Here is a 20,637-nt window from a genome sequence, read left to right as displayed (position 1 = left end):
AATGGTCGCTTATTCGGCCATCCGGATACCCGCTATGCTCTTGTACGGAATTTTGCAAATCAACATGCAATTTTTCCTAATCAGTCAGAAAATCATCCAAATTTCACAAAAACCCCAAAATAAAACACACCAGCCCGGGTTTTATCAAAAAACTGTTTACAAGAAACTCTGTCAGTGTATTTCCCAACACGCTGAAATTAAACGATGGCTTCAGAGGTTTCTGAAAATGGTGAAATCGGTGATGCCGGTGTTTATTTTCGTCGGGGGTTTGTGTTTCATGAGTATTTTATTTTTCGTGGTTTATGTAAGTAAAGTAACAAGTCACAAATTTATTTAACTCATATTTCAGACGTTTCAAAGTACAAGTAACATCCTTAAAGTACGTTTGGGGGTTATTTTAATGATCTGTAACCTGATTTTGGTTACTTTTGCTCAAGCTGGACAAACAGTCATTGATGAGGTGAAATATTTACAGCACAATTATTTCATAAGTTTTTTTTTTCAGTCAAGTGGGATTTTTGATACTTTGATGACTTGTCCGTGGTACTTGTGGGATGAAAAAAATAAAAAAACTCTCGTGATTTTTTTTTCAAACTCTTTGAAACCCATCACGTTTTCAATTGCGAGCATTACGTTAAACTACGCTTTCGCTGTTGCTGTAAGAACACTGATCGGTGATTCTAAGGTTACGGTTGTGTTTCAGTTGTTGAAAACCAGTGCTTCGTATGCTATTTTCCTGTACAATATTAAAAACTAAGCACTGAAACTAAACCAGTCAAAAGCATATGTTTGATTTGTAAACGTTTGAAAACAATAAATAATTGTGAATATTAAAATGGCATTCTTGTATTTTTTATTTAATTTAACAAGTTTCTAATAACTAGTTAGCTACGGTAATACCACTTCAAAAAGTCTGAAGTTATTGTGTGATTTTTACAACTTCTATGTTAGTTAGCCCGGCGCATCCACCATATTTCAAATAACAACAAATAGCTTTACAGTTTTTAAATCTGTTAAAAAAATCTTACGGTTTACCAAACCAGCTATACCGACAACAGAGGAAAGAAAAGAGCAACAAATTAATACTCCTGCCAAAAAATTATTTTTAAAATTAACAAAAAATTTGTTTAAAAAAAATTTCATAACATTTTTATGCTTAGCTACACTTCTGTTATCATCAAACGAAAAAATATGTGCACATTTCCCTGCGCATCCACCATATTTCACTTCAAAGTTTATGTTTGTTAGCCCGGCGCATCCACCAAATTTCAAAATAACAAATAGCTTTACAGTTTTTAAACCTGTTAAAAAAATCACTGTTATATCTTATGGTTTACCAAACCAGCTATTCAGACAACATAGGAAAGAAAAGAGCAACAAATTAATACTCTTACCAAAAAATTATTTTTAAAATTAACAAAAAATTTGTATAAAAAAAATTTCATAACATTTTTATGCTTAGCTATAGTTCTGTTATCATCAAACGAAAAAATATGTGCACATTTCCCTGCGCATCCACCATATTTTACTTCAAAGTTTATGTTTGTTAGCCCGGCGCATCCACCAAATTTCAAAATAACAACAAATAGTTTTACAGTTTTTAAATCTGTTAAAAAAATCACTGTTATATCTTATGGTTTATCAAACTAGCTATTCAGACAACATAGGAAAGAAAAGAGCAACAAATTAATACTCTTACCAAAAAATTATTTTTAAAATTAACAACAAATTTGTTTAAAAAAAATTTCATAACATTTTTATGCTTAGCTACACTTCTGTTATCATCAAACGAAAAAAATATGTGCACATTTCCCTGCGCATCCACCATATTTCACTTCAAAGTTTGTTTGTTAGCCCGGCGCATCCACCAAATTTCAAAATGACAAACAGTTTTAAAAACTTTTAAATTAAACTTCTAAATTAAATTAAATGAAAAATAAAATTAACGTTCAGATAAATATTTGATTTTGTTAACATTTAGAACTTGCATCAAAGTAAAACCATAAAACTTGATAAAAATCACCCGATTCTGAATAAGTAATATACTTCATTGTATCTATATAAATAACAATTGCTCTTAACAATTCAGTATAAAAAATGCGCTTGGAAATAGAAGCCCTGAAAAACTTTCCGTATTATTATTTGTTGAAAATTTGTATTGACTTCGGGTATTCTAAAATTGTAAAATGTATTAACGTTGTTTGCATTATAATTAATTCGTCGACCTTATTCATACAAGTATATTATGTGCAACAGCATTTTAATAAGGAACTAATTTTCAAATACGGATGTGGTATGGCATTGACTATTTATGTAAGTAAGTACCGTCACGGTCAAAAAATGACACCCCTAAAGCCGCAGCCACAAAACTTTTGAAATTTATAAACTATCCGGTCCAGTTGGTGTCATTCTTTCTGATCGTGACTGTACCTCAAATACAATATGAAGGAGGAATAGTTTTCTTAATTTCTAGCTTTCTTGCAGTTTTATGAAAAGTTTTTTTTTATATTTTTTTGATTTATTTGTAGACAATAGCCTCAATATCGGTTGAATTCCTGATTGAAAAAAACGCAAAAAACTTAGTAAACGACGCAACGGCTTTCGTATGGCCTGTGGATTTTTGTGGCGAAAAAGTCAAGAAATTAATTCTGAAACGTGCCACAGTTATGAATAAGATCTGTTATTTTATGTCTGCATGGTTCGCCCTCATGGGCATTATCATGCTTCCGGTTTGGGGGGATCACAGTGAATGGCTGTTATGTGACCTGCTTTCTAAAGAATACTTCGAAACCAGGTGGAAAATTCTCTATTTCGCTTGCAGCTGTTTCAGTTTCCCGGTAGTTGCATTTTCGAGTATTAGAATACCGGGCATTTTATTATGCACAATTTTGCAAACACATATGCAAATTATTTTAATCAACCAAAAGCTGAACCAAATTTCTGAGCAGATGGGTAATTTAAACAACATAAAACTAGTGGACGATAAATGTTACCAGAAAAGGATTTTCGAAGACTTGCGTTTGTGTGTTTCACATCATGGCAAGATAAAGAAGTACGTCGCTGAAAATTTTGATTTTGTGATTGTAAATTTGTTATAGGTGGCTTAACAAGTTTCTGAAGCTTGTACAATCAATAATGCCACTGTATATTATCCTGGGGTGTTTGAATTTTATTTCCCTCTTGTTTTTCGCAAGCGATGTAAGTTGAAATGTTTTTTGATTATTTCAAATAATTACAAAAAAAATAATTAAGGGCTTGCAAAATGCCAGTAATATCCTCAAAGCTCGTCTCTGTGTGGTTTTGATAGTTTGTTGCCTGGTCCTAAGCATGTTTGCAGAAGCTGGTCAAGCACTGAGCGATGAGGTAAGTGAATTTTGGTGAATTTTTACAAATAATTTTGTTACAGACAAGTGGTGTTTTTGATACACTACTGACTTGTCCGTGGTATTTGTGGGATAAAAACAATAAAAAAGTTTTGTCAATTTTTCTTTCAAACTCTTTTCAACCCGATAGTATCTCAGTAGCTGGCATTACTCTAAACTACGATTTTGCTGTTGCTGTAAGAAAAATAAAGTGTAAGTCCAAAAATTACTGTTCTGTTCCAGTTGCTGAAAACTAGTTCTTCATACGCTCTCGTACTTTACAACATGAAAAACTAAAAAGCTGTAAAAACCACAACACAATTGTCATCTATACGTTTCTATTGTTCGGAAATCACAATTATTGTAGCACATTGAAAAATTCAGTTACGAATAAAATCATAAATAAAACTTGTTTGATTTGCCCGGCGCATCCACCATATTTTAGCCGAAAACAAGCAGCAATATATTATTATTTGTTTTATTACGACTAAAAATGACTAAATAATTTCACAATAAAATAAATGTAGGCGTATTATGTTTGTAAACAATATTAACAATTCGAAAAATTTTTCCAATGTTTTCTAAAAACCAAAAACAAATTAACAAAAACTTCATTCAAAGCAATGAAATTTCCTTTATATGAATAAATATCAAAAGTGTGATTAAAAACACTACAATTCTGTTTCAGTTGCTGAAAACTAGCACTTTACAACATGAAGAATTAAATCTGCACTATACTAAAAACTCCACAATTAACCAAAAAAAATTAAAAAAAAATCACAAAATTATTGAGTATTCTGTATAAAATACCTTCAATAATTACAAGATGCAAAATCAAGCCCAAACAAATTAGTACTATAAGTACTAAATATAGAAGAATTCAAAGAAGAAGAAGTGAAGTTGAAGTAGGTTCTAGTATTTTTTTTCAATCTATTAAAAATAAGCAATATTTACAAAAATCTGGAGTCAACCTGGCACATCTAAACAAACAGCGTTTTTCACAAGCAAGCTTAGAGTTTTTTAAATAAAAATACTACGTTGCCTCCTTTCTAATGGATATAAATAGTTATTTATTTTTTGGAAACTAGTAATTTATTAATTTATTTTAGAATTTGTCTATGATTAAAGGACAAGACCATTAAATTTCATAAAATAAAACAACCGCCTGAAATCGTATTTTAAATAAATGAATAAATGATAACTCCCATTCCATATAAAACGTGAAAAAAGCTCAGCTTACTGTAATAACACGATGTTCGTTAAAAGACAAGTGTTGGAAGGCTTCCCCTATTATTACCTCTTACAACTGTGTCTGGACGTCGGCTATTCCAAAATGATGAAAATTGCAAACATTTTTTGTATAATAATTAATTTATTGAATGTCTTAGCGCAAATAGGTTACATCAAGCAGAACTTTGGCAAGGAGCTGCTCCTGAGGTACGCATGCGGGATACAATTAACAATTTACGTGAGTATCAAGAACTTTTATGCCCAAAAAAAAAACAATTTCAGACAATCGTAACAATGTTGTTTGAATTTTTGGTCGAACAAAACGTAAAAAAACTAATGGACGAGGCACTTTCCGAAATGTGGCCAATTGATTTCTGTGGTTTGGAAATCAAAAAACTGATCCTCAAACGCTCCACTGTTATGAACTCAATTTTTTACTTCATGTTTGCTTGGTTTGCCATTCTGGCAATTGTGATGCTCCCAATGTGGGGCGATCAGAGTGAATGGTTGTTGTACGACCGAATTTGTAAAGAATTTTTCGCAACGTGGTGGAAAATCCCCTATTATTTTTACTTCACCACTTTCCCAGTGGTTGCTTTTTCGGGCATCCGACTACCAGGGCTGTTATTGTACACTATTTTACAAACACATATGCAAATTATTTTAATTAACCAAAAACTGGTCCAGATTTCTGGCGGTTTGGACGGTATTAACGATGTTAGAATGATTGACCAAAAAAACTACCAGAAAAGAATTTACAAAGGGTTGCGGCTGTGTGTTGCACACCATGTGGCTATTAAAAGGTGATGACTTATTTACTTGTTCTGTGTCTAAAATTAGTTACAGGTGGCTCCAAAAACCAGTTAAAATCGTACAGTCACTAATGCCGATTTATATTATCATGGGGTCAACAATTTTTATATCATTGTTATTTGCAACAGTCTATGTGAGTTGAAATAATTAGTTATCACAAAAAATAACAAAAAAATTTAAGAGTTTTCGCGATTCTAGCAACATTCTTAAAGTTCGTATGAGTGTTGTTTTAATGATTTGTTGCCTTATTTTGTGCATGGGTGCTGAAGCTGGGCAAGCACTCAGCAATGAAGTAAGTAAGTTTGTTTAAATTTTTAACAAAAAATTCACTTTTTAGACTAGTCGTGTTTTTGATACGTTAGTAAACTGTCCGTGGCATCTGTGGGACCAAAAAAATAAAAAAGCCCTAACAATTTTTCTGCCGAATACTTTACAACCTGTTACAATCACATTGGCCGGTATAACGCTAAACTATAGTTTCGCAGTTGGAGTAAATGAATGAATATGGAAAATGTGGTTCAAAAATTGTATATCTGTTTCAGTTGCTGAAAAGCAGTGCCTCATATGCCTTAGTGCTTTACAATATGAGAAACTAATATCGATGTAATAAAATGTGCACTAAATAGAAAAAACGAACAAACATTTTTAAAATCTCACATTTAGGAAATGTAATTAAATAAAAACCAAGAATTGAATTGACTGTTTTTATCAATATCTACTCATAAATACGCAAATAAACAATAAAGTCAATAAAGAAGTTTTAATGAACGAATAAATAACAAATCTCACTTTGTAGCAAAATTACAAAAAGTATACTAAAAGAGTGAATTAAAAAGCTTGTGTTAAAATGTCTGCAAAAGACGGTCAGTATCTGGAGCCTGGTGGCTCAGTGGTATAAGCGCCACTTTCAACGCGGGAGGTCGCGGGTTCGAACCCGGATCACGGCAACAATTTTTCTATGAAAAAAAGTGTAGAAAAGGTAAGTGAAACAGCACGTAAGCAAAAATAAGGGAGGAACACATAGACGTACAAACGTAAAGCAAAGAAAAAAGAAAATAATGCGGCAAAAGGTAAAATACGTAAAGGCACCAAATTGTAAACGTAAAGAGCACATCCTAATAAAGGGAAAATACTTTTTGTTTTGAGAGAAAAAGAGATAAACGTAAAGGTGAAACATAGCTTCAAACTTTAGCGTTGAATCCTTAGATGACTTACTTCTTAAATTATAAAAAAATAAACGAAAATATTTAATTTATCTCTAAAAATCTTTAGTTAACTGAGTTTGTTCAGTAAAGCACCAAAAAACATTGTTAATAAAAATCATGGCCACTGTGAATCCAGTAGGCTTTGCGCACGTCCACTATTTTTGACTAGAAAATACACAAATTTTGTGATTTTTGGAGAAATTATGTCGATTTTCGGTCAAAAACGTGCTGAAAGTCACAAAAAAGTTAAAAACAATTTAAAAATAGTAGAATTAACTTATACGCCCGGTATCTTTTGATGAAATCTGGTGAAAAATTACAGAATTAAATTGAAAAAAAGTGGAAAAAAATGTTTTCTCGTGCTAATTTGCCGACTTTTGAACTGAAAGTATTTGCGTTTTAGGTGAATTATTGCAATTATATAGTTTGTAATGTTGATTTATTTAAAAAGTTTGTGTTAAAATATCTGCAAAAGACGGTCAGTACTTGGGGCCCTGGTGGCCCAGTGGTATAAGCGCCACTTACGACTGGGGAGGTCGCGGGTTCGAACCCGGATCAGGTCTAACAATTTTTCTATGAAAAAAAGTGTGGAAAAGGTAAGGAAACAACACGTAAGCAAAAATAAGAGATTAAGAGAACACATAGACGTATAAACGTAAAGCGGAGCATAAAACTGACAGAAATAAGAAAATAATGCGGCGAAAGGTAAGTACGTAAAGGCGCCAAATTGTAAACGTAAGAGCACATCCTAATAAAGAGAAAATACCTCTTGTTTTGAGAGAAAAAAAGATGAACGTAAAGGTGAAACATAACTTCAAACTTTAGCGTTGAATCCTTAGATGACTTACTTCTCAAATTATAAAAAAATTAAACGAAAATATTTAATTTATCACTAAAAATTTTTAGTTAACTGAGTTTGTTTAGTAAAGTTCCGAAAAACATTGTTAATAAAAATCATGGCCACTGCGAATCCAGTAGGCTTTGCGCACGTCCACTATTTTTGACTAGAAAATACACAAATTTGGCGATTTTTGGAGAAATTATGTCCATTTTCGGTCAAAAACGTGCTGAAAGTCACAAAAAAGGTAAAAACAATTTTAAAATTGTAGAATCAACTTATACGCCCGGTATCTTTTGATGAAATCCGGTGAAAAATTAGAGAATTAAATTGAAAAAAAGTGTAAAAAAATGTTTTCTCGAACGAATTCGCCGACTTTTAAACTGAATGTATTTGTGTTTTACGTAAATTATTGCAATCATTATTCGTTATAAATATTGTTCCTGCAAATATTGCAGTTTTAAAAAAACATATTTTTTTAAGATTTAATTAGGTTCATTAGTGTATTGACCGGCCATTTAGAATAATTCATTAAAGAGGGCCATTAAAGCTGATAGCAATAAAAATGCACACAGTCGAATCCATTAATAAATAAAAGACTCAATCAAATTCATTCGATATAAAACCATAAAAAACCATTACAAGGAACCAGTACAAAATGTCGACTAAAAGAGAAGTGGTAAAAAACTTCCCGTACTATTACCTGTTCAAAATTTGCATCGACTTCGGTTACTCAAACGTCGTAAAACGTCTGAACATTTGTTGCATAACAATGATTGTAATGTTCCACTTAACACAAATCCATTACATGCAAGAAAATTTTAGTAAAGAACTAATTTTAAAATACGGTTCCGGAATCGCGTTAGGAATTTACGTAAGTAGCGAAAACACACGACTAAAAAAATAACCTGTGTTTGTAGACAATACTGTCAATGTCGGTGCAAATGCTGATCGAACACGAGATAAAAGATTTAATAGCCGAAGCGTTGTTTTCCATGTGGGCAGTGGATTCTTGTGGCCCACAAGTGGAAAAACTGATCCTTCGACGTGCCAAAGTCATGAACATTATTTACTGTTCTATATTTGCATGGTTTGCGCTCATGGCCACTGTCATGCTGCCGATGTGGGGAGACCACAGTGAGTGGCTTTTGTACGACCCGATTTTAGTAGAAGATGTGAAAACTCGCTTGAAAATTATCTACTATCTTAGCACTTTTATCATATTTCCAATGATTGCCTTTTCGGCAATACGCCTACCTGGCATTCTACTCTACGGTATTCTGCAAATCCACATGCAAATAATGCTAATCAACCACAAACTTGTCCAAGTTTCTGAAGATCTCGACGATCTAAACAATGTGAAAAAGATAGACCAGGACGATTACCAGGAACGAATTTACAAAGAGTTGTGCTTGTGTGTGGAACACCATATTAAGATAAAACTGTACGTAAAAAGTGGCCTTTATGCGTCTAAATAATTGTTACAGGTGGCTTAATAAACTTATGAAAATCGTACAGTTACTAATGCCACCGTACTTTCTCCTAGGCTCGATAAATGCCATTTATCTCTTATTTTTCGTAGTATATGTAAGTCCAAATGCTTCAAAAAATCACAACTTACGAAAAAAATCAGAGTTTTCAGAATGACACCAGTAACATACTGAAAGTTCGTTTGTGTATTTTGTTAATTGTAGGTGGTCAAATTTTATGCATGTTTGCCGAGGCTGGCCAAGCACTTGGCGAAGAAGTGAGTAGGTTTTGTCAAACTTTTAATATTGTGTTTCAGACAGGGCGTATTTTTGATACGTTGGTAAACTGTCCCTGGTACCTGTGGAACAAGAAAAATAAACAAGCATTGACAATTTTTCTCTCGAATTCTTTCCAACCTTATACGATCGCATTTGCTGGTTTTACCCTCAACTATAGTTTAGCTCTAGCTGTAAAAAAACGATAACTTGTGCTGTTTCCAAATTTAAGTGATGTGTTTCAGTTGCTGAGAAGCAGTGTTTCATACGCGTTAGTACTCTACAACATGAGAAACTGAAACTGACATCGGACTTTCCCGGCGCATCCACCATTTGTGGTACTTTTTGTTTAAGTAAATTCCAGATCCAGTCGATGTTATTTTAGCGTAAAATTAATATGATAATATGAATACCAGCCAAACTACCTAACAAACACTAAATACGAGTTAATGCAACAAAGCATTCAGTTCTGACCCAGTTTTCGTCGAAAATCTATCAATTAATAACAATTGGACAAACATCAACAGTTTCATTAACTGCCACTGAAAACGACGTTTCAGTGAAACTGATTTGCAACCATTTTAAAAATTGACAACAAACATAAATTTTGGCTTTACAGGTTTAAAATAAATTTTATTAACACTTGTCAGTTCTATTACAGCTATAAAAATCCATTACCCAACAACTGTAGCTGATATTTTTTAATTTAACTCAACAGATTCAACTTTCAACTCAAGATTCAAATTTTTGTATTAAATGATAATAAGAATAACACATCAAAAATTTTTCAATTACTAGAAAAAAATAGCTTTAACCTAATAAAAATATATGACTGGCTTTCTAATTATTATATAAATTTTCCCGGCGCATCCACCATTTCTGAGCTGCCCATATTTTTTGTTTTTGAACCCTGGTGAAATAATAGTAATAATAACAAAATAACATAACAGAATTTATTCCAACTACAATATTTCTAACTGTGTCTAGTTTACTTTTTAATAAATATTTTATCGGCGCATCCACCAATTTTTGTTTTTAAATTTTTGCTCTTAATGATTGAACAAACAATATTTATTTTAATAGAAACTTTTTCCTAATTAAAATATATAACTGAGTTTTATTTCTTATTAAAAAAAAATTCGGCGCATCCACCATTTCTGATTGACCAATATTTTTTGTCTTTGAAGCTTGAACACTGTTAAATAATAATAATAATAAACAAAATAATATAACTAACTTTACTCTAACTAGAATATTTATAATTGTGTCTAGTTTACTTAAATATTTTACCGGCGCATCCACCAATTTTTGTTTTTAAATTTTTGCTCCTATGATTGAACAAACAATATTTATTATAATAGAAATGCGAAATAATAATAATAATCTGAAGCTTTTCCCTAATTAAAATATATAACTGGGTTTATATTTCTTATTAAAAAAAAAAATTTTTATTAAAAAAAAATCCCGGTGCATCCACCATTTCTGCTTAGTCAATATTTTTTGTCTTTGAAGCTTGAACACTGGAAAAATATTAATAATAATAAACAAAATAATATAACTAACCTTACTCCAACTAGAATATTTATAATTGTGCCTAGTTTGTTTAAATATTTTACCGGCGCATCCACCATTTTTGTTTAAAAAATTTTTACTCTTAATGATTGAACAAACAATATTTATTTTCATAGAAATGCGAAATAATAATAATTATTTGAAGCTTTTCCCTTATTAAAATATATAACTGGGTTTCTATTTCTTATTAAAAAAAAATCCCGGCGCATCCACCATTTCTGCTTGGTCAATATTTTTTGTCTTTGAAGCTTGAACACTGGAAAAATATTAATAATAATAAACGAAATAATATAACTAACTTTACTCCAACTACAATATTTATAACTGTGTCTAGTTTGTTTAAATATTTTACCGGCGCATCCACCATTTTTGTTTTAAAATTTTTGCTCTTAATGATTGAACAAACAATGTTTATTTTAGTAGAAATGCGAAATAAAAATAATAATCTGAAGCTTTTCCCTAATTAAAATATATAACTGGGTTTCTATTTCTTATTAAAAAAAATTCCGGCGCATCCACCATTTCTGATTGACCAATATTTTTTGTCTTTGAAGCTTGAACACTGTTAAATAATAATAATAATAAACAAAATATTATAACTAACTTTCCTCCAACTAGAATATTTATAACTGTGCCTAGTTTGTTTAAATATTTTACCGGCGCATCCACCATTTTTGTTTTAAAATTTTTGCTCTTAATGATTGAACAAACAATGTTTATTTTAGTAGAAATGCGAAATAAAAATAATAATCTGAAGCTTTTCCCTAATTAAAATATATAACTGGGTTTCTATTTCTTATTAAAAAAAATCCCGGCGCATCCACCATTTCTGCTTAGTCAATATTTTTTTGTCTTTGAAGCTTGAACACTGGAAAAATATTAATAATAATAAACAAAATAATATAACTAACTTTACTCCAACTAGAATATTTATAACTGTGCATAGTTTGTTTAAATATTTTACCGGCGCATCCACCATTTTTGTTTTAAAATTTTTGCTCTTAATGATTGAACAAACAATATTTATTTTAATAGAAATGCGAAATAATAATAATAATTTGTAGCTTTACCCCAATTAAAATACATAACTGGGTTTCTATTTATTTTTAAAAACTTTTCCCGGCGCATCCACCATTTCTGCTTTGTCAATATTTTTGTCTTTGAAGCTTGAACACTGGAAAAATAATAATAATAATAAACAAAATAATATAACTAACTTTACTCCAACTAGAATATTTATAACTGTTTCTAGTTTACTTAAATATTTTAAAGGCGCATCCACCATTTTTGTTTTAAAAATTTTGCTCTTAATGATTGAACAAACAATATTTATTTTAATAGAAATGCAAAATAATAATAATAATCTGAAGCTTTTCCTTAATTAAAATATATAACTGGGTTTCTATTTCTTATTTAAAAAAAAATTCCCGGCGCATCCACTATTTCTGCTTTGTCAATATTTTTTGTCTTTGAAGCTTGAACACTGGTGAAATAATAATAATAATAATAAACAAAATAATATAACTAACTTTACTCCAACTACAATATCTATAACTGTGTCTAATTTACCTAAATATTTTACCGGCGCATCCACCATTTTTTGTTTTTAAATTTTTGCTCTTAATGATTGAACAAACAATGTTTATTTTAATAGAAATGCGAAATAATAATAATAATCTGAAGCTCTTTATTAATTAAAATATATAACTGGGTTTCTATTTCTTATTAAAAAAAAATTCCCGGCGCATCCACCATTTCTGCTTTGCCAATATTTTTGTATTTGAAGCTTGATCACTGGTGAAATAATAATAATAATAAACAAAATAATATAACTAACTTTACTCCAACTACAATATTCATAACTGTGTCTAGTTTACTTAAATATTTTACCGGCGCATCCACCATTTTTTTTTAAATTTTTGCTCTTAATGACTAAATAAAAAATATTTATTTTAATAGAAATGCGAAATAATAATAATAATAATAAGCTGTAGCCTTACCCTAATTAAAATATATAACTGGCTTCCAGTTATTCATAAAAAAATTTCCCGGCGCATCCACCATTTCTGCTTTGTCAATATTTTAATCTTTGAAATTTGAACACTGGTAAAATAATAATAATAATAATAATAATAATAATAATAAACAAAATAATATAACTGACTTTAATCCAACTACATTACTGTGTACTTTTAAACAATTTCCCGGCGCATCCACCATTTTTAGCTAACCACTTTTTTTTGTCTTTGTAACTTAAACAAAATATTAATAAAAAATAAAACACTATAACTTGCAGTATTATTATTTCAAATAGCACACTAATTTCCATCCTACAAGCTAATGCCCTGAACAGGATTGCAAAAAATCCACTAATTCATATTATACTGATTTTTCAGCTGGTACAAGACCAAAGCATACGAACTACTAAGTTTTATCATCTGAAACAATTCAAACATTACAAAACCCCAACTTCCATAACGTACTTTAATCGCAAACTGATAATCCACCGTAATCCCAGCCACCGAAAAAGTCATCGGTTTTACAGAATTCGCCATAAAAATTAAAAGAACCTTTCTGTTTCTCTTATCCCAAAGATTCCACGGACAAGTGGTCAAAGTATCGAAAATAAGACTTGTCTAAAAAGTGCAAATGTATTGAAAATAACGCCACAAATATTGCCCACATTGTCACTGATTTTCTGACCAGCGTGAGCAAACGTGGCCACGATAACACTTGTGAACACGGCCACATACACTGACCGAATTTTCGTAATAGTGCTTGCAGAATCAAGACTCTGAAATAATTCGTAATCAAAAAAAAACAAACAATTTCGACAATTACATAAAGAAAATAATACATAATTGAAATTACACCAGGGGCTCCTATAAAAACAAACACCGGCATTGACAGATTCATGATATCGGAAATCCCCCTCATACATCTACAACCAACCAATTAAATTAATTCATTTCGAAGGGAAATTAACTTTTTCAAGTTGGCATGATGTTTGGTAAACTGCCGCAACTTTGCGAAAATTCTCCTCTGGTACTTGGCATCATCCCTGGCTTTTTCGTGCGATAGTTGGACGATTAGTTTATTGAGCAGAAAAATCTGCAAATCGATTTTGTAAATGCCGTAGAGAAATACAGCAGGGGCGCGAATTTCGCTAAGTGCCACCATAGGCCCAGTGGAAAAAAGAATCAAGTCCACTAGCACTGACCACTCTCCGAAATAATCCACCGACATTTGCGAACTCAACAACCAGTCGTTCAAATCGCCAAAAAACGGGAGCAAAATGAGCATTGACGCCAACAAAGCGCCCCCAAGAAAATAATAAACAATCCTTGTCATTAAATAATTTCGGCCAATCTCTGCCTCCATCCGTTTACCAGCGAAATCCATCGGCCAAAATTCAGACTCGGACAAATTTACCATCTCAAGAGTGTATTTTTCCATAACCATGGCAAAAACCATGTTAGTTATAACCTGTTGTAATCATTGTGAAATTTTCCATGTGAGACTTCAGACTTACATAAATATAAATCAACATGGATGAGCTGTATTTTAGCAAAAAATCCAACGAGAAATTCTCAATTGTGTACAAAACGTCGAATACGAAATACACCGAGTGAATAATTAGTGCCAACACGTTGCAGATTTTTACAAACTTGTGGTAACTCAAGTCGATAAAACACCATTTAAGTAGAATGAAAGGTTCAGCTTTTAGGATGATTTTTAATATTGCGAAAGGGTCTCTAATTTTGAACATTTTTATTAACTCGAAAAGGTTTGGATTGTGGGCCATTTTCACCCACGATTGATGTTTTAATCTAGTGACCGGCTTTTATATAACTCGGGTCATTTTTTAAAATTTTATGCTGATAAAGACATGTGTAGACGATTAAATGGCATAAGTTTTATCAAGTCGCATTAGAATAATTACCTAAGACTTGATCAATATTAAAAAAGGTGATTACCGGTCTTGGACGTTCTACTATTAGGTTGTAAAGCTCGTAGCAAAAGTAAAAAAATATTCCTATTCTAGAAATTATTTTATTATAATATTGAGAGAATAATTTTGGTCAAAACCGCATCTCGCTCTCGTCTTTTGTTTTCGACTTATAAACAAAAGTTTATTTTTTAAATCTTCCTTAATATAAAAGATACACATTTGAAACAAAGACGTTATAGAGGCAATTTTTTACAGAGAATTTAATAATGTTATCAGTAATTTTTCTTAATCATTCGTCTAGCTGTAATAACAAAGTTGTATTTTTTTAAATGAGAATCATAGTTGGCCATGACATTTTCGAAAAGCTTATTTTTTTTCTGAACTCGAAACAATATAAATATGGTTTGATGTTTTTATATATTTTTGATAAAAATATATTTAAAATAATTGAAAGTAGTTGGCGATGGAAATATTATTTCACATAAAAGGTGTGAATAATCTAGAAATTTTGTGAACGGTTATTAAAGTAAAAAATGTGAAATTATAAAAATAAGTTAAAGTTATTTTCAATTGAACAAATATACGAGCGTCGCAGATTTTAATTACATAAAAAATGTGCAGAAAATTGCAAACGATGTGTCACTACCACTTGATGCCACTTTTTTATGATTTAGTGCAATGTAGGTGACGTTGATAATGTTGTGTATTTTTTTACCGCAGATGGAATTTGATTTTGGTGTTTGGATTGACATTTTTTTGTAAAATAAAATTTTATTGATACGCAATCATACAATTAATAAGATTTTTCTTCTTCCGACATTTCTTGTTTAAAATTGGAAAATAGAATGACAACGTAAGCTTGCCATTTTAAATATAAAAACAAATAATTTTTATTAATTGCAAAAATTTGATCTAATAAAAATTTATTATGCTGTTTTTGAATTAATTAGGGTTAAAAAAATCATTAAATTATAAATACTTGTTGGGTAATACAAGTTTCATAGTTTTAATTAAAAATCCAAAATTTTTTCATGGCCTACTATAAAGAAAAAGCGAAGTGTTTCGTTTTTTCGTAAAATCTAAAGTCACCCCTAACAATGAATACAACACGTAATAGAGTGTGAGTGGTATTAACACTGCATACCTAACGAAAAACATTATAATTTAACAAAAAACTGGTCCAGAATAGCCCCTGTATGTTTTTCCCCCTAAATACGAAAAACACATACCTGGACGTAAACTGCGGCTGCTGGCTTCACTGTTATTACCATTTTGAAAGATTTTTCTGCAAACATGTGTCCAATATCTACACTTTTGCACATTCGTAATGTTTGGTAGTTCCCCCAACTTGCCCACGACGAAAGTCACGACATGATGAAGATAACGTGTAAAATGTTCTCAAAAACATGGCACTGGTCACAAAACACCCCACAATCGTTTTTGTTTCATTTTAATTAACAATTTTTTTGCATTTGTTAATAAAAAGTTGTTACATAACCTGAGAAAAAACGCCGCAAGTTTCTTTGATGCGTAGCGTTGCCTACATTACCGGCAGTGCAAAAATAAAAAATGGCGTCTTTAAAAAATCCATTTTTTGTAAAAAAAATTGGAAAAATGTGTTATTTACGTGTTGTGTTGTTTAAGTGGATAAAAAAAGTGGTGGCTAATTGCAGACGTTATGAGGGTGAGTCTTTTAATAACCCCCATTTTTTTAAATCTTTTTATGTTAATTTTTAAACGTAGATAACTCACATGTTATTTTAAAATACCCATTTGTTTATATCAGTTATAAAATTTTACGCCTTCACCACTTAAAAAAGCAATTACCAGCTTCTAATTTTGTCTTCTATACCGGGTGTTCAAGAAAGAGTGTTGAAAGTTGAATTATTGTCATTATTTAATCATTTTTTTAAACCAAGATGTACTTTACACAAGTAGGATATATCTTATAGAATACCTATTGATTAGAATTTTTTCAAATACGTATCAGTTCAGTTACCAACCTAAGGTTTGACCCAATTTTCAAACAGACTTTACACAATTGGATAAAAGTCAGACTTGAGAAAATTGCATTAACTCGCACTGGTTTAGGGATAAAGCAGATTATGAGGTTGTTAATCTAATTTCATAAAATGTGATGCAATGATGAACGATCGATGGTTTCATAGATATACAGGGTGTATTTTTTTCTAGTTGGCAAAGCTGCATACGATGTTGGTTATTGGTAATAAGGAGATGGATTATTTCAAAAGTAAATTCAGAAGTATAATTACTTTATATATGTCTTGAGAACGGATTTTTAGGAAGTTAAAAGCCTGATTTGCGTGTCAAAAAAAACAGAAATTAGGTACACGAAGGATTATAATCGTAGGACTTCCTGAATCCAAAAAATTCAAACAGTTCACTAGTTACTTGAAAAAAAAAATGCAGAAATGTTAAGCTTTGCACTCTCATTATTACTCGAGGACCACTCTGTATTATTTGTAATTTGCTTATTTAAAAAGTTTGTGTTAAAATATCTGCAAAACACGGTCAGTTCCTAGGGCCTTGGTGGCCCAGTGGTATAAGCGCCACTTACGACAGGGGAGGTCGGGGTTCGAACCCGGATCAGAGCAAACAATTTTTCTATGAAAAAAAGTGTAGAAAAGGTAAGGAAACAACACGTAAGCAAAAATAAGAGATTGAGAGAACACATAGACTTATAAACGTAAAGCAGAGCATAAAACTGACAGAAATAAGAAAATAATGCGGCAAAAGGTAAAATACGTAAAGGCAAAAAATTGTAAACGTAAAAACACATCCTAATAAAGGAAAAATAGCTTTTGTTTTGAGAGAAAAAGAGATGAACGTCAAGGTGAAACATAACTTCAAACTTTAGCGTTGAATCCTTAGATGACTTACTTCTTAAATTATAAAAAAATAAACGAAAATATTTAATTTATCTCTAAAAATTTTTAGTTAACTGAGTTTGTTTAGTAAAGTCCCGAAAAACATTGTTAATAAAAATCATGGCCACTGCGATCCCGTAGGATTTGCGCACGTCCACTATTTTTGACTAGAAAATACACAAATTTGGTGATTTTTTGAGAAATTATGTCCATTTTCGGTCAAAAACGTGCTGAAAGTCACAAAAAAAGTAAAAACAATTTTAAAATTGTAGAATCAACTTATACGCCCGGTATTTTTTGATGAAATCTGGTGAAAATTTGAGAATTAAATTGAAAAAAAGTGGAAGAAAATGTTTTCTCGAGCTAATTCGCCGACTTTTGAACTGAATATATTTCCGTTTTAGACGAATTATTGCAATTATATAGTTTGTAATGTTGATTTATTTAAAAAGTTTGTGTTAAAATATCTGCAAAAGCCGGTCAGTACTTGGGACCCTGGTGGCCCAGTGGTATAAGCGCCACTTGCGACGCGGGAGGTCGGGGTTCGAACCCGGATCACGGCAACAATTTTTCTATGAAAAAAAGTGTAGAAAAAGTAAGGAAACAACACATAAGCAAAAATAAGAGACTGAGAGAACACATAGACGTATAAACGTAAAGCGGAGCATAAAACTGACAGAAATAAGAAAGTAATGCGGCAAAAGGTAAAATACGTAAAGGCAAAAAATTGTAAACGTAAAAACAAATCCTAATAAAGGGAAAATAGCTTTTGTGTTGAGAGAAAAAGAGATGAACGTTAAGGTGAAACATAACTTCAAACTTTAGCGTTGAATCCTTAGATGACTTACTTCCTAAATTATAAAAAAATTAACCGAAAATATTTAATTTATCTCTAAAATTTTTAGTTAACTGAGTTTGTTTAGTAAAGTCCCGAAAAACATTGTTAATAAAAATCATGGCCACTGCGAATCCAATAGGATTTGCGCACGTCCACTATTTTTGACTAGAAAATACACAAATTTGGTGATTTTTCGAGAAATTATGTCCATTTTTTTATGTCCTATTTCTATCTCCAATTATTGAGAAGGACTTTCACACACCTAATTAAAATCTACCTGTCGGTTAAAAAAATTACCAAATCTCTCAAAATTGGATAACAAACAACAGAAATTATTCCACGTGTTTTAAGCCAATGGTTTCGGAGCTAGAGAACCAAACATACAATCGCTTTTCCGCACAAAATAACGAGATAAATGAAAAATTGCTGTTTAACAAACATTAATAAATGTTCACTTGACCTTCCAGTACCAAGACCCGCGCGTGAAATGAACAAATTCATTGTTTGGCACTCACCATGCGATACTGAGCGATCTTGTGCACCTTTTCCCCGTCTGAAAAATAACTTTATGCACTGGCAAACTGGCCCTTCTCGCACTTTCCTCCTTCATCATCGCCGACAGCAACAGATCAGCAAACCGCACGTACAACATCAGTCTCGAGCGTTTCGTAAAATTACAACTAAACAACAATTCGTTCCGTTCGCATATACCACTTAATACCTGGTTATTTGTACTTTGATTAAGCAACGCAATTCGTTATAATTACTTGGCTAAATATTTTCTATCTGTGAAAGACTATCGCTGAGGTTATCAAATTTCGGGACTTACCCATTAAGGAGCGCGGGGTCAGTTGATGGTTTTACGTCTTCCAGATCAGACCCATCGTCGGTGCTGGGCGGATCCTCGACCAGGAGGGGCGCAGGGGGCTGCCTATGGACAAGACGGGGCTTTTTCGAGCTTGTTTTAAACATTTCTCTAAACACTAATCTATTACATGCCAGAGTTAGTTGTGTGATTTATCACGTTTTTTGTGAAAAGTGCAGGAATATGTCGACTTGATTGTACATTGTTTATTGTGACTCTAATTATCAGAAATTAATATTGATTGCCATTGTTGGATAAATAAACCATGTACAATGTAAGAAGTGTAATGTGCTTCAGTTGTGATCGGAAATGTCCGTAGGAATTAAAAAAATACAAGAAGGCATACAGTAGAGTTCACTTCATTTGTTTATCAAAAAAAAATGAAACAACTGGTGAACAAATGCGAAGCGACTCTACTGTAAATAACAAGTGACCTTGAAATTTTTATAGAACTGAAACGTTCTCGTGAAAATATTTTTAGGTCCTACAAGACTTTTTACATCACATCACAATAATGTGATACCTGAACGGCATGTTCTCCCTACTCTTTGGGCATCAAATATCTGAAAAGAAGAGCCAATTTATTGTCGATGTTTTTTTTGTAGTCACAAAAAATGTTTTAACTATTTTTTAATTTCTTGTTCTTTTGAGACAACAACAGTGTATTTACTGCGATAATTATTACGTTTAACCTCTTTAAATTAATCTCATATGAGTTTATTGTGACAGTTGCCATATTTACACAAATGTATTGTTCATTACAAGGCAAATAATAATGAACCATCGTTTTTTGCTTATTTTCGAAAATAGTAACGTTTTTGTTCGTTGTAAGGACTATGCAGTATTTGATATACAGGGTGAGTCTGCTAAAAGTATATTTTTTAGTAAATCGCGGAAACTGTACTGTAATTTTTTTCATATTTTTTTACCCTTCTTTCTAATTAGAATTAATCGAAATTAATTTTTTTTATTTTTTATTTTATTTTTTTTTAATGACAATTGACATTTTTTATTAGTGTTTTGGATAGAATAAAAATTCCAAAAAATTCATACAAATAACTAAAATAAGAAGAAAATAAAACAAAAAATTAGAAAAATTATTGAAGGTATTGTATAAAGAGCTTTATCTTTTTTTGTTTTCTTTTGGGTTTAATTGTCATATGAAGTGTTTTCGTCTTATAATTATGAGAAAAATTTATAAAAAAAACAATTGTCACTGATATAATCAGTTAAGAACAAAATGATAAAACCCTTATGTTTCATTGGCAATATTTTTTTGTTGTGTTAATTTTTTTTTTCTTATTATCACATAATAGTGAACAAAAATAT

At 31.3% G+C, this 20,637-nt stretch overlaps 1 protein-coding gene and 1 non-coding gene across 6 annotated transcripts in view; both read right to left on the bottom strand.

The window, feature by feature from the left end:
* The window catches only part of LOC100141873 (GRAM domain-containing protein 2B), a 79,581-nt gene that overhangs the window by 45,303 nt on the left and 13,641 nt on the right, over positions 1–20,637 (bottom strand). For 2 of the 5 annotated variants that reach the window (XM_015984148.2, XM_008200708.3), the window contains 2 exons: positions 19,832–19,871; positions 19,273–19,374 (listed from right to left, as the gene is read on the bottom strand). In XM_015984148.2, coding sequence (XP_015839634.1) covers positions 19,273–19,374; positions 19,832–19,842 — 113 coding nt within the window. In that variant the 5' untranslated portion in view covers positions 19,843–19,871. Of the gene's footprint in view, positions 1–18,958; positions 19,136–19,272; positions 19,375–19,831; positions 19,872–20,637 lie in introns of those variants that run through there. The other 3 variants (XM_015984147.2, XM_015984149.2, XM_008200707.3) reach the window with 2 other exon arrangements.
* LOC107398782 (uncharacterized) lies at positions 12,977–14,769 on the bottom strand. The gene is made up of 3 exons (XR_010334900.1): positions 13,752–14,769; positions 13,449–13,706; positions 12,977–13,401 (listed from the first exon to the last, which is right to left on the bottom strand). It is a non-coding gene; the product is annotated as an uncharacterized LOC107398782 (transcript).

This window comes from Tribolium castaneum, chromosome 7, assembly GCF_031307605.1.
Source record: "Tribolium castaneum strain GA2 chromosome 7, icTriCast1.1, whole genome shotgun sequence".
In the NCBI taxonomy this organism is placed as follows: Eukaryota; Metazoa; Arthropoda; class Insecta; order Coleoptera; family Tenebrionidae; genus Tribolium; species Tribolium castaneum.
This window is presented reverse-complemented; position numbering and strand designations above follow the sequence as displayed.